The sequence below is a fragment of the Salarias fasciatus genome, chromosome 20 (genome assembly GCF_902148845.1).
Source record: "Salarias fasciatus chromosome 20, fSalaFa1.1, whole genome shotgun sequence".
In the NCBI taxonomy this organism is placed as follows: domain Eukaryota; kingdom Metazoa; phylum Chordata; class Actinopteri; order Blenniiformes; family Blenniidae; genus Salarias; species Salarias fasciatus.
The window spans coordinates 24,316,890-24,338,572 of record NC_043764.1 but is presented as its reverse complement, the minus strand read 5'-3'; the positions used below and the strand labels follow the sequence as shown (position 1 = coordinate 24,338,572).

The 21,683-nt window shown below is 42.0% G+C and overlaps 1 protein-coding gene across 1 annotated transcript; it reads right to left on the bottom strand.

Annotated features, from left to right (window-relative positions):
* Positions 1 to 4,398: 4,398 nt before the first annotated feature.
* lmbr1l (limb development membrane protein 1-like) lies at positions 4,399 to 19,063 on the bottom strand. Its single transcript, XM_030119306.1, has 17 exons — positions 18,926 to 19,063; positions 12,789 to 12,873; positions 11,034 to 11,067; positions 10,549 to 10,688; positions 9,974 to 10,077; positions 9,728 to 9,851; positions 9,553 to 9,621; positions 9,391 to 9,455; positions 8,615 to 8,687; positions 8,433 to 8,519; positions 8,252 to 8,328; positions 8,093 to 8,170; positions 7,929 to 8,002; positions 7,389 to 7,479; positions 7,205 to 7,271; positions 6,507 to 6,668; positions 4,399 to 5,388 (listed from the first exon to the last, which is right to left on the bottom strand). Exons 1-17 carry the CDS (start codon positions 18,986 to 18,988, stop codon positions 5,303 to 5,305), a joined length of 1,479 nt encoding a protein of 492 aa, XP_029975166.1. The 5' UTR covers positions 18,989 to 19,063; the 3' UTR covers positions 4,399 to 5,302.
* Between the last annotated feature and the right edge of the window lie 2,620 nt (positions 19,064 to 21,683).

Below are 21,683 nucleotides of genomic sequence, written 5' to 3'. Positions count from 1 at the left end.
ATATATAAATATTAAGACACTCTCTTGACAAGCAATGTGAGCAGTATCCTATATAGAGTCTAAACCAAAAAGTAAGTGTGACACTTTCCCCAGACAGGATCCCGGGTGTTCTTTTGTGTGGTGATGGAGGAGAGGTCACTGAGCTCCACACTGACCATGGAAAGGCATCCTTGTTAAGGAAGTTTCCAGATGATCCCAGGATGTTGTGGGGAGGGGTGGCAAGGCGAAGCTGCATCTTCCTGTCCTTATGATAAACACGAAGGAAGGTTCGAGTCCGGCCGAAGAAACACAGATGAGTGATATCAGCCTCCGTAACAAATGAAGGGAATGACTCAATCAAAAAAAGTAACAAACACTTTCATATCTACAATTACCCGGACCAGCGTTTCTCCTCAAAGCCATACAAGCAGAAAAGATTTCCATCTGACATGAAAGGGAAAGGAAGGAAGCAAACATCTGTGGGTTGGAGATGAAAATAAAGTCATTATTATTGGTTTTTTTATTTTGGTGCCCCCCCCCCTCCCTCCCTCCCTCATCCTCTTCCCTCCCCCCTGCCTCCTTCTGGCTCTTAGCATTTTACTCCCCCATCGCAGGATGGGAGTACATGGCTGGGTGAATGGTTTGGTTTCCTGCAAAGCCACAGCACAGAAAACGAGATCTTTCCTGCTTGGGTTAGCCTACCCTGCTTTGTTCTGTCCCGGAGGATTCCTGCAGCTTTCACCTGAGCAGCACGTAGCTCATGCTGGGTCTGACCTGCAGGGACACCGAACAGAGGATGCTCACTGCTGCAACCAAGAAATACATCCCATAAAAGCAAAGCTGTGCTTTTCAGCTTTAGTATTTCAAGGTTGGCGTTGTCTCGTCGAGCTGAATGGACCGTCTGCAGGATCCACTTCCTCAGATGGAGGCCATCAGAAAGGGGTGGAGGGAAAGGAAAGTCAAGGAGCTGACACCTCGCCGCCTCCCTCCTCTCCCCGCTCCCAAAACACACACATGCCCGTGCGTTCTCTTCACACACCACTGCGCCGCCCACTTGACTGTCCCTCACTGCGTTATCAGTGCAGGAAAAGGTAGGGTGGTGCATTCTGATGTGATTTCACGCGCACTGGATGGTTCTTGGCTTCTGTGCCGTTCGGTTTTGAGCGCACAGATAAAACATGCATCCCATCATGAGCTCTTTCTGCTGATTGAACACTGAAGTGAGGTAAAAGTTGCACACAGCCTAATTCTCTCCATTGTTTTGTGCTTTGATGTGTCCGATGAAAAAAAAAAAAAAAAAAGTAGCCTGAAGCTAAGGTTAAGGCGATGCTGCACTGAAGTGGACAATAGAGACCGAGAAGGGTGGAACTTCCTGGCTGCAGACAAGCAGGTCAAAGGTCAAATATGATGTTTGCGGAACCTGACCCCAAAAAAAATGTTTGTATTGTAAAGCGAAGTTTTTTTATAATTCTAACATATTTCTACAACGAATAAATTAAAACGACCTTGCAGTAGTTAACGGGATTCCCCCACCGAGCCGGAGCCTGTGCCAGTGGAGCGTGTGAAGCGAGTGTGCCGTGAGCGTGCACACAGGATGGCGGGCGGCTGTGGCAAACGGACAGTGTGGCCCATTATCAGTTGATTAGCAAGCACGTCTCGCCTTTTCCTGAGCGATTCTGTATTTGCGAGCACAGAAAAAGAGGGAATAACAGCGCTTAATGCACTTTGGCACAAACTTCAAACGAGCGACTGTCAGGAAAGCTGATCTGTGTCTTTTTTCCCCCCTTCATTCTTATGTTTTGACAATAAAGATAGCCTATCTCATCCCATTACAAGCTGTCTACTTCCCGCCTTGTCCCCGATATGCCCGACAACTCGTCCTATATAGTGTGTTACCCAGTCACCACTGGGACACTTTGAATGCACTGCTGTTGACCTTTATTTTCTGCTGTGGGGTAAGGTGGTGACTCTACCTATTTAATAGAAAAGCAGGGAAGTTCTGCACTGGTGTTTCATTCTGAAAGTAGAAACAAAAACACACTTAAAAAAAGATACATGAAGACTGTGAGTAGAGCCTTATTGGTTTCAACGGTTTCTTTTAAACAACGATGTGAAGCTTAGAGTCCACAGGCCGAGACTCATCCCACAGAATGTAAAAATCCCAAAGAAAACATTATCAGTGAAAGTTGCTGTTTTTCCAAGCCTGTCGCAGTGTTTTGGTCAGATTTACAGACATAAAACAACACTGTGACAGAGAGACCATGAACCGACCGCAGGAAGATGCAGTCGGTTCATTGCTGCAGTGACAGTTAAAAACCTTTTAAGTTCAAAATACATCTCCTCTGAGCGAGATGGGAAACCAATGCTCCAAATAAAGCCCCTTAAAAACTGCTGTTGAGGGCCAAACCATGAAAAAACTAACGGCCTCAGTAATAATAGATCTATTTATAAATTTCCAATTTGAACACGGCAATATATTCTTTAAAAAAAAAACGTGATGGCTCTCAAATTTGACATTCTGCAAGTTTTCTGAGGAACAGTTATCAATTCTGCTGACTAAACAGCTCACACGCACAAATTTCATATACTTTTACTGGGAAAAAAAATGCAACTAAGCAGCCTCCTTCAAAATGAGAAGAAAACAGCAGCATTCCAAACATCCTCCACTTATTTTTAATAGATTCGTTCCTGTCACCGACCTCCAGTAGGTTGAACTTAACAGAATCAGTAAAACTGAAAAAAGAAAAGTTGGTGTATTTTTTTTCAGGGCTCATCAAATGTGAAATGCATCATAATTTACTCTTAAAAAGAAGGGAATACTTTGACGGGTTCATCATTTATCGGCTCTAAAAAGAACCTGTGGTTTAGGCTTCATGTTCATTTATGGGAGTCTGACTCCCACGCTCAGAAGATTAACTTTCAACAGCAGAAGTGTCGGAGCATCCGTTCAGATTTCACTTTTACTGGAGTGCTTGTTTTTAAATATGCAGTAACATCTCAGATAGTAACTATAACGGAGTATTAAACATGATTTCATTTCAGATTTGACAGATAATTGACAGTAATGACTGGAAATGAGGATTTCTTTTTTAAATCTGATTTAAATACACGTCTAAACCTCTTCAATAGTCTGGATCTGGTCAACCACTAGTCACAACGAACAAGCTTTCTGAAAATACATTGAATTTCTCCCCTACATCCAGTGTATGTGTCACTTGCAGTCACCAGATGTGCCACTGATGTTACAAATTCTGGCCAATTTCCTTTTAAGCAAAGGGAAGCACGGTGCAAAACAAAACCTAAACCAAATAAGCTTAATTACAGCATCCAACAAAACAAAACCAAAAAATGCAAACAAAAATCAAGAGAGAGAAATTAATCAAAGCTGGGGTTTTCTTCCACCGACTTCAGAAAAAATGAGGAGAGGAAATGAACAATAGGCAAGGCGAAAGGAAAGGAAGAAAAGAGGGGGGGTGGTGTGGACGGAGAGTGTCGCTGCTCTTGATTTGAGGTTTGTTTTTTATCTGGCATCTGCATCGGAGTGGGGAAAGCGTGGGCCCCGTCTGTAGTGGCGTCGGGGGTGGGCATCGCTGAAAGGCAGCTCAAAATATGGCTTTCTTCTGCTTCTGATTAAAGAAGTACAAGGAGAGGGTGGAGGGACACAGAGGACAGATGCCCCAGCCACACACACACACACACACACACACACACACACACAGCTACATTTCATGAAATGTTGCAGTTCAAAGAAGAGTCACCTTGATATGTACCAAAAACGACACAAAGAAGTCACAAACAGACATTTTTAATAGTGTTCTGCTTATAAAACAGTCAAACGACACTGGTTAAGATATCAGTTTAAGAAAGTCTGAAACATGAGCAGTCTTTTTTTTTTAAAAAAAGTAAACAATAAACACTTCCCGCCCCCCATCTTTGACAACTTTAAACATTTTTAAACATTCTTTTGTCTCACTGTATCACATTAATCTTTACCTGTTAAAAAAAAATGTAAAGTACTGAGCCATAATATAGAGTATGAATCCCCAAAGGTCCATAAATATAATACAAAAACAAACGTCATAAAAGTTCCAAAAATCCAAAAGAACATTACCAGAAAAAGTGAAATGAGTAAACCTCAGATTTCTCCATACAGGAAACACAATAACTAATCTAAGACCACAGTGGGTGGTGTTGAGTTTGAGATAGACCGCCCCCTGCTGGTCACTGCAACACTACATAACCTGCTGATACAGCAGCAAACACAAACGCTGACAAAGGCTCGTCAACCGCAAACTTATGATGCATTATTCACATTCGTACACAAAGAGAGGGATTGGCGTTTCTAAAACTAGAAGCTGGTGACGACTTTAAGGCCTGGAAGTCACAAATGTCCTGGAATCATTAAAAAAAAAAAAAAAAAAATCACTAATGTCTAAAGATTGACAAAAAGAAGAAAAATACAAAAATGGCTTTTGGTAAAGGTGAAAAAAAGTGTGCTTTTACTTAAGATATTGCACTTTCCCCCATATCTTTATGATTCACAGTTTGATTGATTGAAGGCAAAATCTTCAGTTTGAGATGTCACATGGAATACAAATGTCCTTTGAAGAACAAAGAGTAAAGCTTTCCTTCTTTTTTTTTTTTTTTTTTAGTAAATCATACACCAGTTTTCCTACCCAGTAAACTCACTGTCATCAACACAGAGACCATGGCGTTAGTCTTGTATTCCCTGGATAACCTGCACTGGGACCCAGAACCAAAGTACTCTGTGTCCCATTTGGCTCCAAAAACAACATCCTCCTATTAACCAGCATTGCACTGCTGCAAACCGGACAACCAAACGCGTGGAAGCAGACGATTCCCGATCTTAAAATAGTGGTCTAACCTAAGCGGAAGGAGTAGGGAGGCCGCATCAGAAAGAGAGAGCACTCATCGACCTGAAGGAGGAAATTACATCACAGTTACAAAGCAATATTACAAAAATAAATCTGCTGATCATGGATCCTCTTTCTTAAAAAAAAAAAAAAAAAAAAAAAAAAAAAAAAAAGGACTGTTCAGCATGGTACAGAAATCCCTTTTCCTCCTGTTCCAGACATACATCCATGACTCAATGTATGTGCCAACACTCGCCTTCGCAAATATTGGCGCAGACTTGGACCCTCATACGTTGGCCTTCAAACAGAATCGGGACACGGCGCGGACATCTCACTCAGTCCAGTCTCTTCATATGAGGTCAAACGAAAAGCCCACCGTGGCCAGAATCTGCCCTGCAACAGGTGCACTTGTGGCTCACTTTCTCTGGCAGCATCGAGGAGGAAGCAAGTCACTGGATTTTAGACAGTCCACTGGCCAGGAGGAGTCTGAAGGGGACGGTGGAGCGCGACACGGTTAAGGGCAGTCTGTGGAGACCTGCAGAACAAAAAAAACAAAAAACACACACATCCATAACATATCACAGAAATACAAGGTGGAGCACAAAAAAATCTGCAACGCCAAGGAAAACGCTGTTTTTGGTGAGATGAAAGTCTATTAATCACAGAACAAAAGTAAGTTGGGAGGTAATGGGAAAGTGCAGGAGAGCTGCCATGGTGCTGAGATGCTATCTGCACCGTGAGGAAGGGAACTGAGAGTGTGTGTGTGTGTGTGTGTGTGTGTGTGTGTGTGTGTGTGTGTGTGTGTGTGTGTGTGTGTGTGTGTGTGTGGCGTGCCCATGCTCCCAGTGCTTGTTTGTGTTGGGTGGAGGTTTCGAGTGTGTGTGTGTGCTGTGAGGGGTCGAGGGCGGGGTGCTGGAAGGTCCCCGAGGGGACCCGACTCTCCTCTTGTCCCTTTACAATTTCCTGAAAGAATTGTATTCTTTCTATCTGAGGAAGAGAGTCCAGCCCATAGGGAAGTCGGGCCAGAGGAGGGGAGACTCGAGACTTTACCAGCCCACTGCTTTTTAACAAAAAGCAATCCCACATATAGAAAACCACACACACACACACACACACACACACACACACACACACACACACACACACACACACACACACACACACACACACACACACACACACACACACACACACACACACACACACACACACACACACACACACACACACACACACACACACACACACACACACACACACACACACACAGTCTTGTATTTCTATCCTTGTGGGGACCGTCCATTGACTCCCATTCATGTCTAGCCCCTAACCCTGACCCTTACCCTAACCCTAACCCACACCACAACAAAGCCTAACCCTAAAGAAATGTTTTTGCACTTTTACTTTTTTCAGTAACAACAACATGGTCAAGAAAACACTGTTTCTCCTACTTAGGACCGGAAAAAGGTCCCCACAAGGCACGTCGTTCCACGTTTTGCTATCCTTGTGGGGACATTTGGCCCCGACAAGGATAGAAATACAAGAACACACACACACACACACACACACACACACACACACACACACACACACACACACACACACCAAGTACTTCCACCTTTCTTTGTGAATCTGAAGTGAGGGCAGACTAACCAAAGGCACGGATGAGCTCTCTCTGCACCGCCCAGGTGACGGTTTTTATCAGGGAGGCGGAGGTCAGTCCAGCGAACAGCATGTTGTACATGAAGACGATGTAGAAGTTCCCCAGCCAGTTGTAGCGACCGAAATCTCCCAGCAGATCAAAGCGAGTGATCCCTAAAACAACAGAGTGACGGGAAAGGAAAGGGAGTGAGTGAGCAGTACCTGCTGCTTCAGAATACGCAGCAGACTGCCCCCGTGTGGGCATCTTTAATACTACAAGTTCACCGTTTCCTCAGGAGGAAGAATCATCGTCAAACAGTAAAGTCTCACAAGAATCTGACAAACGAGTTCACAGATTATGGAAACATGAGACAAACTGAAATTTCTTTAACAACAGTGTCTACCGTGTCACATTAAGCCCCATTAGATGTTAAAACTTTACCTTTTGTTTTTAAGAAAAGTGTTTAAGTTTATCGCATTTTTAACAAGACTTGACAATTTTTAAAAAACCCATCATCCTCTTAGCCACTCTCTGAGGGTATTTAACTTTCAATGCACATTCTAGTTCTAGGTGTTGTGTCTCCTACAATTAGCAAGATTGTGAAAGAGATTCTTTATATTTAAAAAATAAGCCCTCAGTGTCTAGTTTCTCTCTGGTAGACCAGAGGATTTAACAACCTTCTTCCTGTCATTCGTGAAGCCGTCCTTACCAAGAGTGCGTGAAAACACCGGCAGTGCAGAGCTCAGGATAAGCAGTGAAACACAGTTTGCAATAATCTGAAAGACATACAGATATTGGCATTATCATCCTGCACACACACACACTGGTCAATAACCTCTTCAGCTGAGCTCAGTGTGATTAATGTAAAAAAACAAAAGACGCAGCACAGGTACCTGTGTGAGGTTGGTGTCTTGGGCACGAGGCAGAAGAGTAGTGAAGAGAGGAGAACTATAAAAACCCACAACTGAAGACACCATCAGGTAGCTGGAGTTCATTTAAGGACAACAGTCAAAAAAAGACTCACTGATGGTTAATGTCGCATACTAATGACTGAATCAAACAATATTTATAAAGCACTTTTCATACAATAAATGCAGCAGAAAGTGCTTCAAATTTTAAAAACTGAGCCACACTCACGATCCCAAAGTCAGAAGATTTTAAATTCACACCAGATGGTTGCAGTGGGCACAACAGGTGTTGAGATGTAGGAGTTGGAAGATTAACCCACTTCATATTAAAGAAGCAACATCAGTGAACAGCTTAGAGAAGCAGCTCAAAATCCAGTTCTATACTGAATTTAATTTACAGCATCCTCAGGATTTTACGTGTTTTTTAATGTTACACACAAAAAGGCCTGACCCAGATTTGAATCTACGACCATCTCCTTTTACCAAATACATCAGATTATTGTTATTATTGTCATGAAAGGATACAAGATGAGCACCACTTGAACAGCAGCCCCCAGTGAGCCGAACATGGAGAAGGAGGCCATGCCCAGGTGAGGGTCCTGCAACACAAAAATAACAGTCGCATTGCTAAAGATGATGCAAAACAAAAATCAAGGATTCAGACTTTTTTTTTGTTTCCCTATCCTCACCTCCATTCCTCGGGGCATTGCCGTTTCATCCAGCAGCAACTCCAACACGTTGAAACACACCATCAGTACACACATCACCTGTGGAAATCACACGGGAATTCTTAAAGCGAGCCGAAGAATCTTTCTCCAAACAAGTGACGAGTGTGTTTGTGATTGTACCGTGAGAGCGAGCAGCATGAGCATCGCCAGAGGGTATCCCAGGTTCCTCTGCCATGGGGATGCCTTCGTGCGCGCCTCTGCGGAGGGGCAAAAAATGGAAACATGACAACAACAAATGACTTAACACAGCGATCAGGAGGGAGAAAACCAGCGGGGGAGCAGCCTGTTCAGTGACTCTTACCCAGAGCGACCCGCTTGCTCCGCACCGTCTGATATTCCTTTTTCATAGCCTCAATGTTCAGCCTGACCCAGCATGATGTACTGCCACCTCCAATCAGACACAACAGAGACAGAAACCCTCAGTCACTCTCAGATGAATCATGAGAAAACGACCAGTCGGAGCGAGCGCAGTCACCCACTTACAGTTGAGCTTCCTGGAGAGCGAATCCTCCTCAAACGTGGTGCAGCTCAGTGTGTCTTCTACATCTTCCAGCAGCTGAGGAGGAAAGGATCCGTCAGTGATGAAGGGAATTATAAGCCATAAATGAATACATCAATGTGAAAATGTTTCTCTTATTACCCAGGTCAAGGTCGTGTGTTTTGAATTAAATAATTCCAAAAAAACAAAAAAACTGTTAAACCCAACCATTTTCAGGCCATATCTTAGAGTCGCCGGGTTATTATGCTTTAATATTTCTTTAATCAATGACCCACTATTTTCTACCTGCCTAGTGCTTAGTGGTAAAAATAATCGTAACAAGCTCAAAAGGCATTTTGAACACTGATAAGTTACTCATTCTGTTCAATATGTGTTGCTTCATCATTATAAGAGCATTGCTTTTGTCTGCCCATTGATGCTTTTGAAGCTGGTCAGAAAGACTCCTAAAGAGGTTTCCAGGATTAAACCTTTAGTTTTTTTCCCCAATAACTATCATCCACACTTAATTTTAATTAACTTCACTTCTACATTAGAACTGGAACACAGAGCAAAAAATCCCTCAAATCCTGATCAGAATAGTTTGCGAGTGTGACCGTGTCAATAAGTGACCATATCGGTGACCTAAAACTGGTTTGAACCACTTTAAAGCAAACAAGCGATAGTTAAGTTTTCAGAGCGGCTTCCGTAACCGAAAACACTGAGATTATATTCCTGTATCTATATCACCGACACGCAGTGTGTGTGTGTGTGTGAGACTCACCCGCGGTTTGACCAGCAGGCTGCCCGTCACGCTGAACATTCGAGACAAGCCGAACGGCGTGCACACTGGGGAGACAAACACAGGGATGATGACGGTGATGAAAGGTGAAAGTCATCCAACGGCATTCACACTGCTGCGGTGACTGTGAGAAGATGTGCTTACACAAAAGCAGCAGCACTCCAAACAGAGAGATGCCCGAGTACAGGTAGGGAAGGTAATACTCCCACAGGTCTGCAATTCAAGGGGAGATTATGAGAAACTCTGGAAATAACAAAAAAAAAAAAAAAACTGCAAGAGTGTCACTGAGAGGCATACGAGTACGATCCAAGTGACTCACCGTACAGGCTCTTCCGGGCCATGTTGTCATGGAGGAGAGCAGATGCCACCCACACAATGCCCAGCACAAGGAGAGCCAGCAGCAGCAGCAGCACGACGGCTTCATACACCCGAGCCATGACTCCCTGCACAGCCAGAGCGGATGTTCTCTCGTCAGTAGTGTTTAAACGCTCGGGCCGTCACCCAGCAGACAAAAACTTAATCCGCTGGGTTTCTGATGTGGAACTGTGAATTTTAAAGCTGGTACCTTTTTAGACCCCGCGAAGCCCTCAGACTCCGTGAAGAAGTAGGCGAAGGGCATGAGGAAGACCAGGGACAGGTTGGAGAAAAGAAAAACTAGGTTCCACAGTCCTGTTAAAAAAAAAAAAGAAAGAAAGAAAATGAGGAGGTGAGAATTCCCAAATGTCAGATTGAACATTCCTGAATGTCAGAGTTGAAGTGAAAGCGTTTGGTAGTACTGCTGTCAGCCACCATGAGGCACAGTCCTGCTAAACACCAAACATGACCTGATTAACAACATGTGCCACTATTTAAAAGAGAAGTGAAGGATTTTAAGAGTTGAAATCTTCACCACTCACTTTAATGCAGTCAACAATGTTACATAATTGATCTGCTTGTCTTCAAAATGACATTTTGCCAACTCAGTGGCTGATAAACAGTTTGACCTCAAAATTATGAACACACTGGGGCTACTGTGACTCTATTCTTCAGATCAACATCATGTGTAGTATTGATTTGGAGATCACCCCCAGTGATCCTCAATGAAGCTGATTTCGTTACAAACATTTCAGAATTTCAGTAAACACAAACAGTGCGCTGTACCACGAATGAGAGATCCATTGAGCCACTGCATGTAGTAGCTCTGTGGGAAGGTGAGCAGCACCTCATTGGACAGGATGGACATTGGGAGAAGGAGCACAGCACACACTGCGACAGACAGCGTGAACGTGCACAACCACAGCCTGCGAGAAGGGAGAAAAAAAATAAATAAAAGAAGGGACAATCAATAAACGAAGTCACATGTTTGTGTTTTAGCTTCAGCCTAAAAAAGAAAAACAAGCTTGGTAAAAGGCGAGGGAGCATCTGGGTAACAAAGTGCCAGCGTGTCAGGACAAAGGGCAGAGCAGCCGTTATTTAGCCTCATCTGTACTAAAAGCCATATCGACACACGCAATGCAGGGCAGTAAAGGTCCAGGTACACAGCCCCAGGTCACTGCATGATATGTCACACGTACCCGTTATCTGCTCACTCACAGCAAGCTAACGCCGGCCGATAATAGCCGGTCAATTTTTAGACTCTAACTTACGCAATCTTGTTGACTGTGGCATCTTCAGTGTCATCTGAAAGGAAGGAAACAGAAAATCACAGTTATTTATATGCAGTTACAGTGGCTGTTACGAATAAAACAGATCAGGGAAAAAAAAAACTCACACAGGTAAATAAGGGGGAAATAAAACGGAAGCAGCTAATGAAAGTGTTAAAAGAAAAAAAAGTGAAAGACACGCTGGCCTCAGAGAGGGGAGTGAGTAGGGGGCCAGCACGTTTGGAACATTTTGTTCATGCAACACTGAGACCAGTAAAACCGGTATCCTTCACCCTTCAATATTCCAAATGTAAAGCCTACAGAGCCATATGACAATTCCACTAAAGACTTCAAACTACTCGCTAAACTCCAGGAAAAGTTTATCGTCATGCTACTCACTGCAGAGCTCCGAACAACACACCTTTTGTAATAATTATCCTCTCATGCCTCTTCTACAGATGTTGGCACAGCTGTGAAATTACAGCAGAAAAACCAATTTTCTTGCTCTTGGGTGTCAAAAAAACAAAACAAAACAAAAAACCAGTCAACCTTGTGGAGCTGTTGCTCAATCGTCGCTTGACTGCAGGGCACAACTGCTCGCTTGTTGTTGATGCACAAGACAACTCTTCAGCTCTTCAGTCATGGGTTGAAACCGAGTTGGTTTCCTTGTCTCCAATAACAAGTCAAAAACAAAATCAAAATGAGCTGGCCGTGTCCCAAATGCCCCAGCCCAGCTCCGATGAAGCACACGGATCTGGTTAGCTCATACATCTGTTTCCAATGATGGCAAGTCACTGGACACTTTATGTAACCAACCGTGTTCTCATGCTGTCAAACTTCACATTTATGAAAGTTTTATCTGACGAAGACCTCCAAAACATCAAGTGTGTGATTCCTATTCACACATATGTGGAAAAGATACTTTTGTAAGGCATTAATAATCAAAACATGCAGAGAAAAACAAAACTACATGCTCAGTTACATGATGTTTGTCTCTTGTGCACCATGAAAAGGGGACTTTATTAAAGTGGGGGTTAGTCTGCAGCTCTGTTTATGTAGCAACATTCTTCACCTCCCCTTAACCACCGCGTTTCCACCGGCACACTGTCTGAGGAGGTGGTCACATGTTACATAACATGCCTTCTTCACCCCCAGGCCTCTCCAGCCAAGGTCCAAAACATTTACTGTCCTGTGAGACTTGCGAACCTGGGACACAAGTCTGAAAACATACAGTGCATGGACGCACTGGGGTTGTCATGTATTTGGGGTTTAATGTACAGTTCTTTTCGCAGGAATCTGCATCTGCCTGAATAAGGAAGTCAAATTACACAAAAGGTTGACAAAATGGCGACTGTACCAACTCCTGGATGCTGTAAACAAGCCGTGTGTAGGCTTTAAAATGCTCCATCCCAGGAAAACCAGGAGATCTGTGTGAAGGCCGACGACTGTAAACAAACTGTGTGCAGCCAGGAAATATCTGAGAAGTTTGGCAAAGCTTCATGGTTCAGAGTGCATGTACACAACCGTGTGTCTGTGATAAAAATGTAAACAATCAGTTCCTAATATGTCTAAAATTCACAGTAACCTTTAAACCAAAACTTAGCCTAGGTATGTTAAATAAAAAAGATGCCAATAACATTTTTGTGGAATAAATTCCACCGTGCAGCTGTAAGCAATAAGCTTGTCAACACCGGCAGTTTCCCTCCAGGCGGCTCTTCGCGTCTTTTATCTTTCGGTCGAAGGCACTTCAACACTCACCTGTGACAAACTCGGCATTCTTCCTGAAGTGTGTGAGGATGAGGTAGGACACCATGTAAAGGCATGAGAACAGGAGCACACAGATCTGCACAGAAACACACAAAGAAAGAGGAGATTTCGTAAAACAGTTGGGTCGCGGTGTGGCTCGTCAGTTTGGCTCCCGTCTCTTCATTCATAAGTTTACACTATCGGGTCAAGTTATGGTGAAACTGCAGCACAGACAAAACATTCAGATGTGTCAGAGGGAGGGAATAAAGACTGAAAAAAGTAAATAAATAAATAAAAAGGAGTTACAGAAGAAGCAAAGCATCTCTGCCAATGGAGACAGATGGAGTCTGAAGATTACCCCTTTTTTGCAACACAGAGTGAAAAACTATGGATTAAAGCAAAGAGAAAGGGGTTAATACCAGGGGGGGGGTTTGACTCATACTGGTAATAGTGGCCACTGGTTGAATTGACATCAACTCTTTATGAAAATGTGGGTCACGTCGTTCACCGAGACATCTGCTGTCTCACAGAATCCTGAACCACCAACATCCGCTCGCTTTAGTGAATCTAAACTGACTGGGAACGTGAACCCCAACAGTTAGAAGTTCTAAAAGATGTCATACATTCTGTGAAGCTTTTACCCGTCATTGAAATAAAACGCTGACCTGAAACGACATGGAAGAGGAAGTATATGACGAAAGTGAAGAATAACTATATAAATAACTGAAAACACCAAATAGTAGTATTGTTTGCTTTGTTTGCACCATTTTGTTGAATTTCCATGAATGAATGCAATAAAAAGAACGAAAGAACTCGGCCAACAAAATCACATTAAAGAAATATACAATATTTGTAACTAGTTTAGTTCACTTCGTGGTTGTATTCTTAAAAAGAAAACATAACATTTGGTTGTCTGGCAACCTCCTCTCAAAATGTTCTTAATCCTTTACACTGTACCGACATGCTTATCGGACAAGTGAACTGTGAGTCAAACTTCAAAGAATTGCCACATCTTTGTTAAAGAGCACTCAACGCGAGTCGAAGACAAACTGTACTGAGATGATCTGCAAACAGCATCTGCTGGTTAGACAAACAGAACTCCTCGGCTCCACTTCCTCCACACTGTTAGCTTAACAGAAGCTTTTATTCATGTGTAAATTATACTTTACAGTCAACCGTCTGAATAAAAAGCAACAAATCAATCCACTGAACTGATGCACCTGAGTGTCATACAAGCTGAAGAATGAACAGACGCTGCCAGAAAAACAAGCATCAACCAAACATTTCTGCCCGAGGCGCTGAGAGAAGCTGTGTGTGTGTGAGGGAAGATGAAGACGTTTGTCCCTCAGGTAAAGGCACTAAAGTCTGACTGGTTGAGCAACAGTATAAACTTGAGTGAGGCTTTCCAAAACGAGGCCAGCATTGTCCCCTCCATTGTTTCTGACAACACAGAAAGGTTCTTCTGTTTGGAAATGGTCAGCGGCGACATATTAGCTCCATCATGCACACAACAAAGAGGTGCACACATAGGCTAATCTGCTCAGTCTACACGGTGTTCATTAATGCAGTCTAATTTAGTAACCAGGCCGTGCTGGTTAATCCAACAATAGGAAACAAAGCAGGGAAACAAAGGAGGAGGTGTTGAAGGAGAAATGCATTCCAGGGCAGAATGAGTCCACGTTTGTTAGAACACGTGCTGCCTGCCAGCGTCGAGAGGTGGCTGCACGTAGCAGGCCATTGAGAGGAGGACTTAAAGGATTCAGCATCCAAAGGGAAATCTCCACGGTGAGCGCAAAGTTATGGAGCAAAGCATTTTTAATGTTTACAGAATAGATTTTACATCTTTGCACTGATGGAAATTAATCGAATGGTCACATGGATGAATGAATGAATGAATGAATGAATGAATGAATTTATTTATTTTTCGAACATGTATAAAAAGAAAAAAGATAAAAAGGAAAGTTAATGCAAATCAAAGAAAAAGAAAAAAACAAAACAAAAAAAAACAAAAAACAAAAAAAGGGACAGACAACATGAAATATTTTGGCAACAACTCAGACCGCTATGTCAGTATTTTACTCTTGAAATTGTGCCGTTTTCCATCATGACACCACTAATGGTGCATGGAGTCATGAGCGAGAGGGAAGCGGTAAATCTCCCACTTCAATGCATCTTACAAAATCAAACTGGGAGCTTCCCACTGCGAAAGTGGGAGTTTTGGAGATCTCCCAGAAGCAGCTCTCACGTCACTAAACAAGGCTGCAGTTTTAGTGAAACTTAACAAATGTAGGCACTTACCTTTGCTTGCGTAACAGTTTTTTTTTGTTTTTTTTTAACTGAGAAGCTTTATTAGCAACAGCAAATGTCCATAAATTCTTTACAAGAAGAGAGAAATGTGCTCCCTCCCTCTGGACTTTGAGAAAAGGACGGTCACTCCTCGTTTGGATGAACTTTTCTCTTATATGGTTAGTGAGACCAGTACTGTGTGGTTAATCACACAGTTGAAGTGGACGAGGTTCATACCGACAGGCGAACAAGACTCCCACTTTGACCGAGTTTCACCAGTTTCCTTCTGCGCTCGAGTCTCCCGTGAAGTATGAAATATCATGGTCAGAAAAACTCCCTTCTTTTCAATATTATCTCGTTTCTACGTTTAGAAAAATGGTTAAAAAAAACCCGCACCATCTGTAAAGAAAAGGTGCTTGAATGTATCCATGCATCATTTCAGTACGTCTCAGAATAACATCCACGGTGGCCATGCTGCTTTTTGTCAATGATCATGATCAAACCTGATTAACTGGAACATCCTAACAGGTAACACACCTGAATGGACAGTTCACTCTGACACAAATGGCAAGATGTTTTAGTTATATCTGGTTCCACCATTCAAAAATGTGCACGATTCAAAAGAGTAGTTATGCTGTTTAGAAGTAACTACTTCGACTTCGTAGTGGCAACAAAGTTTGTTTGTGTTGGAGACAAAACAAATGATAAAAGGAATCAATCTTTTATTGCTTTTCCAGACCTTTTAAAAGTGTTGTATAAAGGCAAAATGAGGTTACTGTACTGAATATTATCAGCACAGCTGCAATTATCTTCAACCTCATCATCAGTATGACGGAATTAGAGAAGTGCTTACGCAGATTCTTCAAACAGCCACATCATCGAAGTTTCTAACATGAACGAAACAAACCTGCTGCACTTTGTATCATGAACATTATGATACAATTATGTTCTGGACATTTGGGCTGGACTGTAATTAGAGCGTCTTTGTTAATGATGTCAGTTGGAGCTGCCCACGACATTAAGGTGTAGAGAAAGGTTTTGGCTGAGTCAGACATCAACAACATTAAGCTGCTCTGTAGAAAACCTTTTGTCTGCTTGCCTCAAAAACCATGAAAAACTCTTAGTCAACACGATAATTGGACAAGTCCAGAAAACTGTCTTTAATTTATCCTCTGATTTACAGGAAGCTGAAAATAACTCTCTCTATAGTGAGAAAAACAATGTCCACAATTTGTTTTCTACATAAGTCTCAAGACGTCAGAAAAGACATTCAGCGTGACTTATTAAACATCCATTCAAGAACCATCAATGCCTTATAACAACAGAGGGCGTAGCCCAATGGAAGGTATGCTCCTACAGCAGATGGTATGTCACTGGACTGCGTCATACAATATTACATTACTTCAGTTTATGCTTTCAGAGGTGCATCAGCACATTTCAGTCCTTTATAACTAAAACTAACGCATATCTGGTAATTATCACACCGTTCCCCTGGTTTTGTTTCAATTAAACCCATTGTTGCGGCGCACAGATCTAAAATGCTGGACTTACCAAATATTCATTCACCTGACCACATGAAAATGTTCAGACTGATTCAATCCCGTCTTAAAAATATCACGGGAGCCACACAACCTTTCTCAGCATGACTGACTCTCTTAATTAATGCTCATACTGGGTGTCCCATTTTTCTAACATGAGCTCCTATCATGACCTTTTATGCTAGACAGTGATCCTACTTGATCCCTCGAGGCTGTGGGCGTGGTAACAGATTGCTCTGTATGGCAATACATGAACTGCAAGATGCATGTCACCAAGGCTTTTTATTCAAATAAAAAACTACTAAATAATAAACAAACTCGAGTGATGTAATATTCACTTTGAGGAAGACGTGGCCTATAATTTACTCTCATGGGAATCCGGAGAAAAAGCAGTCAAACATCCAATTTTTCAGCTCACTTGTACTCAATAATGATCATAATGAAAGCTGATGGCCTGTGGGGTTTAAATACAGGCCTGCCCTTAATGACCAGAGGTGTCGTGGCGGCTGACCTGTCTGAGACGGAGCGCTGTGAAGGGGTGGTAAGCTGGAGACTTGAGGCTTGCCAGTGGCTAATAGCCTTAGGTGAGCCGGACAATGACAAAACAAGGGCGTCACGATGAATACAAGCACCCCATTTGATGCTCCTGGGAACCTAAGTCTACAAGTTACTTCAGGCTAAAAATAAAGGCCTCCTACCACCTTTTTAAAAAGGGCATCTTCCTGAAGATAATATCAACTCTTCTTCTGGTAGTTAATGTGGGTGTAGAAAAGGAAAAAAAAAAATTTCAATGTGTGATTGTGTCAGCCTACGCTTGAAATCTCAAGTGAAACAAAAATAGTTTGACCCTGTTAATTGGAACTTATTTTTCTTCTCATGATTTCTCCACTGAAACTGAGTTTTTTAAACTCTGTAAAAGCTGCTCAAACTAAATATCTGGTAAAGGTTAGCTATTCAAATTCTAATGGTTTCTGTGGTTTTCATACATGTTTGCATTTAAAAGGCCATTTGTATTCATTAGTTGAAACCTGAACTACAACAGGGGTGAGCAACTAACTTTTCTAAAGAATCACATGAAAAACTTCCATTGAGGGTCGAGTATTGAGTGGACATGAGTTGTTGTTGTTTTTTTGTCTTGGAAAAAAAAATATGGACATGATTTTTGGTCAAAAATAATTGTTACTTAAAAAAAGAAAATGTTTTGTTGCTCTGCATCTTTTTTTTTCTTTCCCAGTCTTTGTCTGGAAATCATGATACATTTCTGTAAATTTCAACTTCAGACGATAAAACTATATTTTCTTCATTAATCGTCTTTTTTCCCCAGATCGTGAAACACCAGTTTTGTGAAATAAAAATTGCTAGTTCGGCTTTGCTACACCCAACAAAGCATGTAGTAATGTCCAATAACATGGGAAGATTGATCATTTTAGATGCAATAAAGCTGATGACAACAGTAATTTCTGAAGCAGCCTGAAGGCCAGTCAAGCAGAGCTGAAGGTCCACATGTGGCCCCTGGGCCCCCGGTGCCCTACAAGAATCTCTGGAAAGGTAAAAGGTAAAATGTTGTTTCATCTCAGTGTTAGAGGTTTTTGTTTTTAATCAATGATTCTTTGAAACTTTAACAATTTGCTGGGTGGTTTAGTGGACCCAATCTTGCAGGCGGGTATTGGCCCACGGACCTCATGTTTGCAGATCCTGCACTAAACTCAATCATGACCACTGCAATGATCTACTAAAATGATGTTGATGGACCTCATCACCACCATATAAGATATGTACTTTGAGGCACTTGAATTGAATCTCATTTTAGGCCAACAGCTTGAAGTATTTGCCTTATCTTTTTGTACAGTACACGATGTATTGTTTTCTTATCCACCAAACCACAAGTGATAAGTCCAGGAGCATGAAAAGGGCGCTGCTTTGTGATCCTCCATGATAGTGCTGTGTCAGCAGGACCTCCAGTCTCAGGAAGTGAACCAGATGATCTAATCGAGACTTTGAGGGGTTAAAGGTCTGCACACATTGTGTCCTGCTGTAAAACTGCCCCGACCTTTGAGCAGGACATGTAAATACATTATCAGCACTTTATCCAGTCCCATCATCTGCATCGATGCAATTATTCAAAGTGTGCATAGAGTGGAGATGTGCGACTTTGAACGCATCACCCGAGACTCCTGCAACTTTCACAGCGAAGCGAATCAACGTGACTCCGCTGCGTGTGTGTGAGAGTGTGTGTGAGTGTGTTTGTGTGTGTGGACGGCTTTGTTTAAGGCGACCCCCACTCCTCCCCATAAGCATATTAACCGACGGTCCGGAGTTACTTACAATGGTCTCCCGGACGCGGTTGTGGAAAAGTTGCTCCCTAACCGACACGTCGTCCGCTTCCATTGTCCGACACCATTCCAGTGTCCCGACGCGATGCCGAGGGTTCAAGTGTTCAGGCGGGACATCCTCTCAGAAAGCCAGCGGACGTGTGACTCCCCCACTTCACCCAGCTGCTTTTAAACAGCTAACAAAAAAACAAAAAAAAAGGGCTGCTTCTTTCACGGACCTCTGCTGAAAACTGAGGAGGAGGAGGAGGAGGAGGAGGACCAGGGGGCGGGGCTACGCACTCAGCACGAGCTCCACGCAGCTGTCACTCAGCTTTCTATTTCACGCTTCACCAAAATTCACATCAATCTTGATTTTAATCCACCTATAACAGATTACTCTTCTATCTTAGCTTCTTTGTTTAGGTCTGTTCACCAAAAATCTGAAAAGTGCTTCTGTCACAATAGAATAGAATAGAAATACTTTGTTAATCCTTGAGGGGAAATCTTTTAAAGCTTGTCTCCAAACAGGATAGAAGACATTAAACATATTGAAAATAATGTTAAATATCAAATAAGACAGCATAAAATAGAATCAAATGTTAATATGAACAGGCTTTATATTGACTCATGTGAGCACAGAAAGGTTGGAATTGAAGGAAAACACAGCAAACTCTATTTCCAAAGAGGAGTGCCCTCATGAAGGAGGGCTCTCCTGCGGTGCTCTGTCGAGCATCTGAGTGGTAGAGGACTGTTGGTGCTTCTGGACATCATGGCCCTCAGTCTGGACCGGATCCTCCTCTCTGAGACCACCTGCACAGACTCCGTCTCCACCCAGACCCAGACACTGGCCTCTCTAATGATCAGGATAATCACCTGATAAGAAGCTTAGAATGTGCCAGTATGTTAAAAAGGTTTTAATACTTTATATTAACAGTGATGAAGATGCATATCTCACTGTTAAATTTCAAGAACTTAACATGAAGTTAACATTTATCACAGATTTAATATTTCAATTTCCCACATCCATTCTCATTTAACTTTACATGATGTTTGTTCATAGCATTGGACCTCTCTGAGCAATTTAAATCACGTTAATTTGATTGTGCATAGCTTTATGGCACTTTTATAGTCTGGTTTCAGTAGCCTACTGGAAACAGGTTACTGATATACTCGCAGCCTCCAAGAGTGAAAATGAGAATATATTTGAAGATGTTAATAAAACTATAAAAATAAAAATAAGACATCAAATCCTTAGGTAATGTTTTGACCACCTTCTTCTGGAGGTCATGTCACATCATAGGAAACTCTCATTAACATTTTATCGCTCTCAGAGAGTGATGAACTCTCCTTTCACCTGCTGGTTTCATTGGATCTCCACACAGGGCAGGAACAGTTTGATGAGACGGCCTCTCAGATCACTGTCTGCTTTCTGTGAGCAGGAAACTCTCAGGTTGGCTCACAGGATATTAGAGGACAAGTCACACATCCTGTTTTGTGTGTGTGTGTGTGTGTGAGAGGCTTCCCTCCCCTGCAGTCTCCACTGCCCATTTAGGAGGAAACAGAGCAGAGTGCAACTGTTCTCAATAAATGAAACCGAGAGAAATGTCTTCTCTTCTTTCACCGCCCTTTATACATGTAAACTTCATACAAAACTAACTCTTGAGAGAAAAGCTTTTCTTTTTCATATTTATATATTTTTTTTACATTTTTTATTTATACTCTCAAACAATTTCATATACTGCCTTCATGGTTTAGAATAGATGGTGTTTATTTTGCATCGACTACATGCTATATATGTATTTATGCTGCCTTGAATTGTCCCTCTGGGACAATCAACATTCATTACAATGGAAATGCTCATTTTGAATTTGAATACAACTGCCTGGGATGACAATATCTCAAAAAAGTTGGGACACTGGGGGCAAAAAAGCAATGTTAATACAATTACAGCTGAAGGGAGTCGTTTGCTTTGCCTAATCGGTCCATGCTTGAAAAAAAGAGTCTTTTAGAGAAGCAATCCATCTGAATTATCGTCAATAAGGATCTGAAGCAAAAATCTAAAAACTTGAAAAAAAATTTCAGATCACAAGAATAGTAATTTCTATAGTTCAGTAAATCTTTATACATGATAATTCTGGATATATCTTCATGGACGAAGTGAAGAACAAGGTCAAAGGTCACAATATTTGTGATTTTTTTTACATTTCATTAAAAACAGACATGCGCTTCTGTATTAGAAACATAACTGGCAGAGGAACACCTACATAAACATTGTCTGTGGACACTATTACTATACAACCCATGAAACTGGGATGCAAAGTGGAACCATCTGTACAAATAAATACAAATATCCCACATTCCTCTCTGAACCAATGCTCATTTAAAATAGACTGAGGCAAAACTGAATATCTATTCAATGGTTCATTGATTTAAAACGTGAAAGTTTTTTGGAGACATGAATACGAACTTATGAGAGCGACCATCTGGACTTTAATCGGTGCACAGTTCTCTGATGGTATGGAGCAAGAAGTGCCTGCGGCATGGGAAGTGTGCAAATCTGTAAAGAAAAACCAAATGTGAAAACCTAGAAAGAGGGTTTAAAATACCACATGCCCTCATCCAGACGGTGTCTCATTTAGAGAAGGCCTTGCATATTTCAACAGCTCCATACTGCATTCATTCATTCATTCATTACAACTGATCATGAAGAGTTTTAATGCCTGATGGACTGTAAATCAGACCTTTCCAGACATCATGAGCATCATAAAACA

Bases quoted from the DNA above. Each gene is read 5' to 3' on its own strand.
- lmbr1l (XM_030119306.1), bottom strand. From the start codon at position 18,988: ATGGAAGCGGACGACGTGTCGGTTAGGGAGCAACTTTTCCACAACCGC. The intron at 12,874-18,925 runs GTAAGTAACTCC...GTTTCTGTGCAG, and splicing joins ACCGCGTCCGGGAGACCATT to ATCTGTGTGCTCCTGTTCTC. The intron at 8,003-8,092 runs GTGAGGATAGGG...TTTGTGTTGCAG, and splicing joins CAATGCCCCGAGGAATGGAG to GACCCTCACCTGGGCATGGC.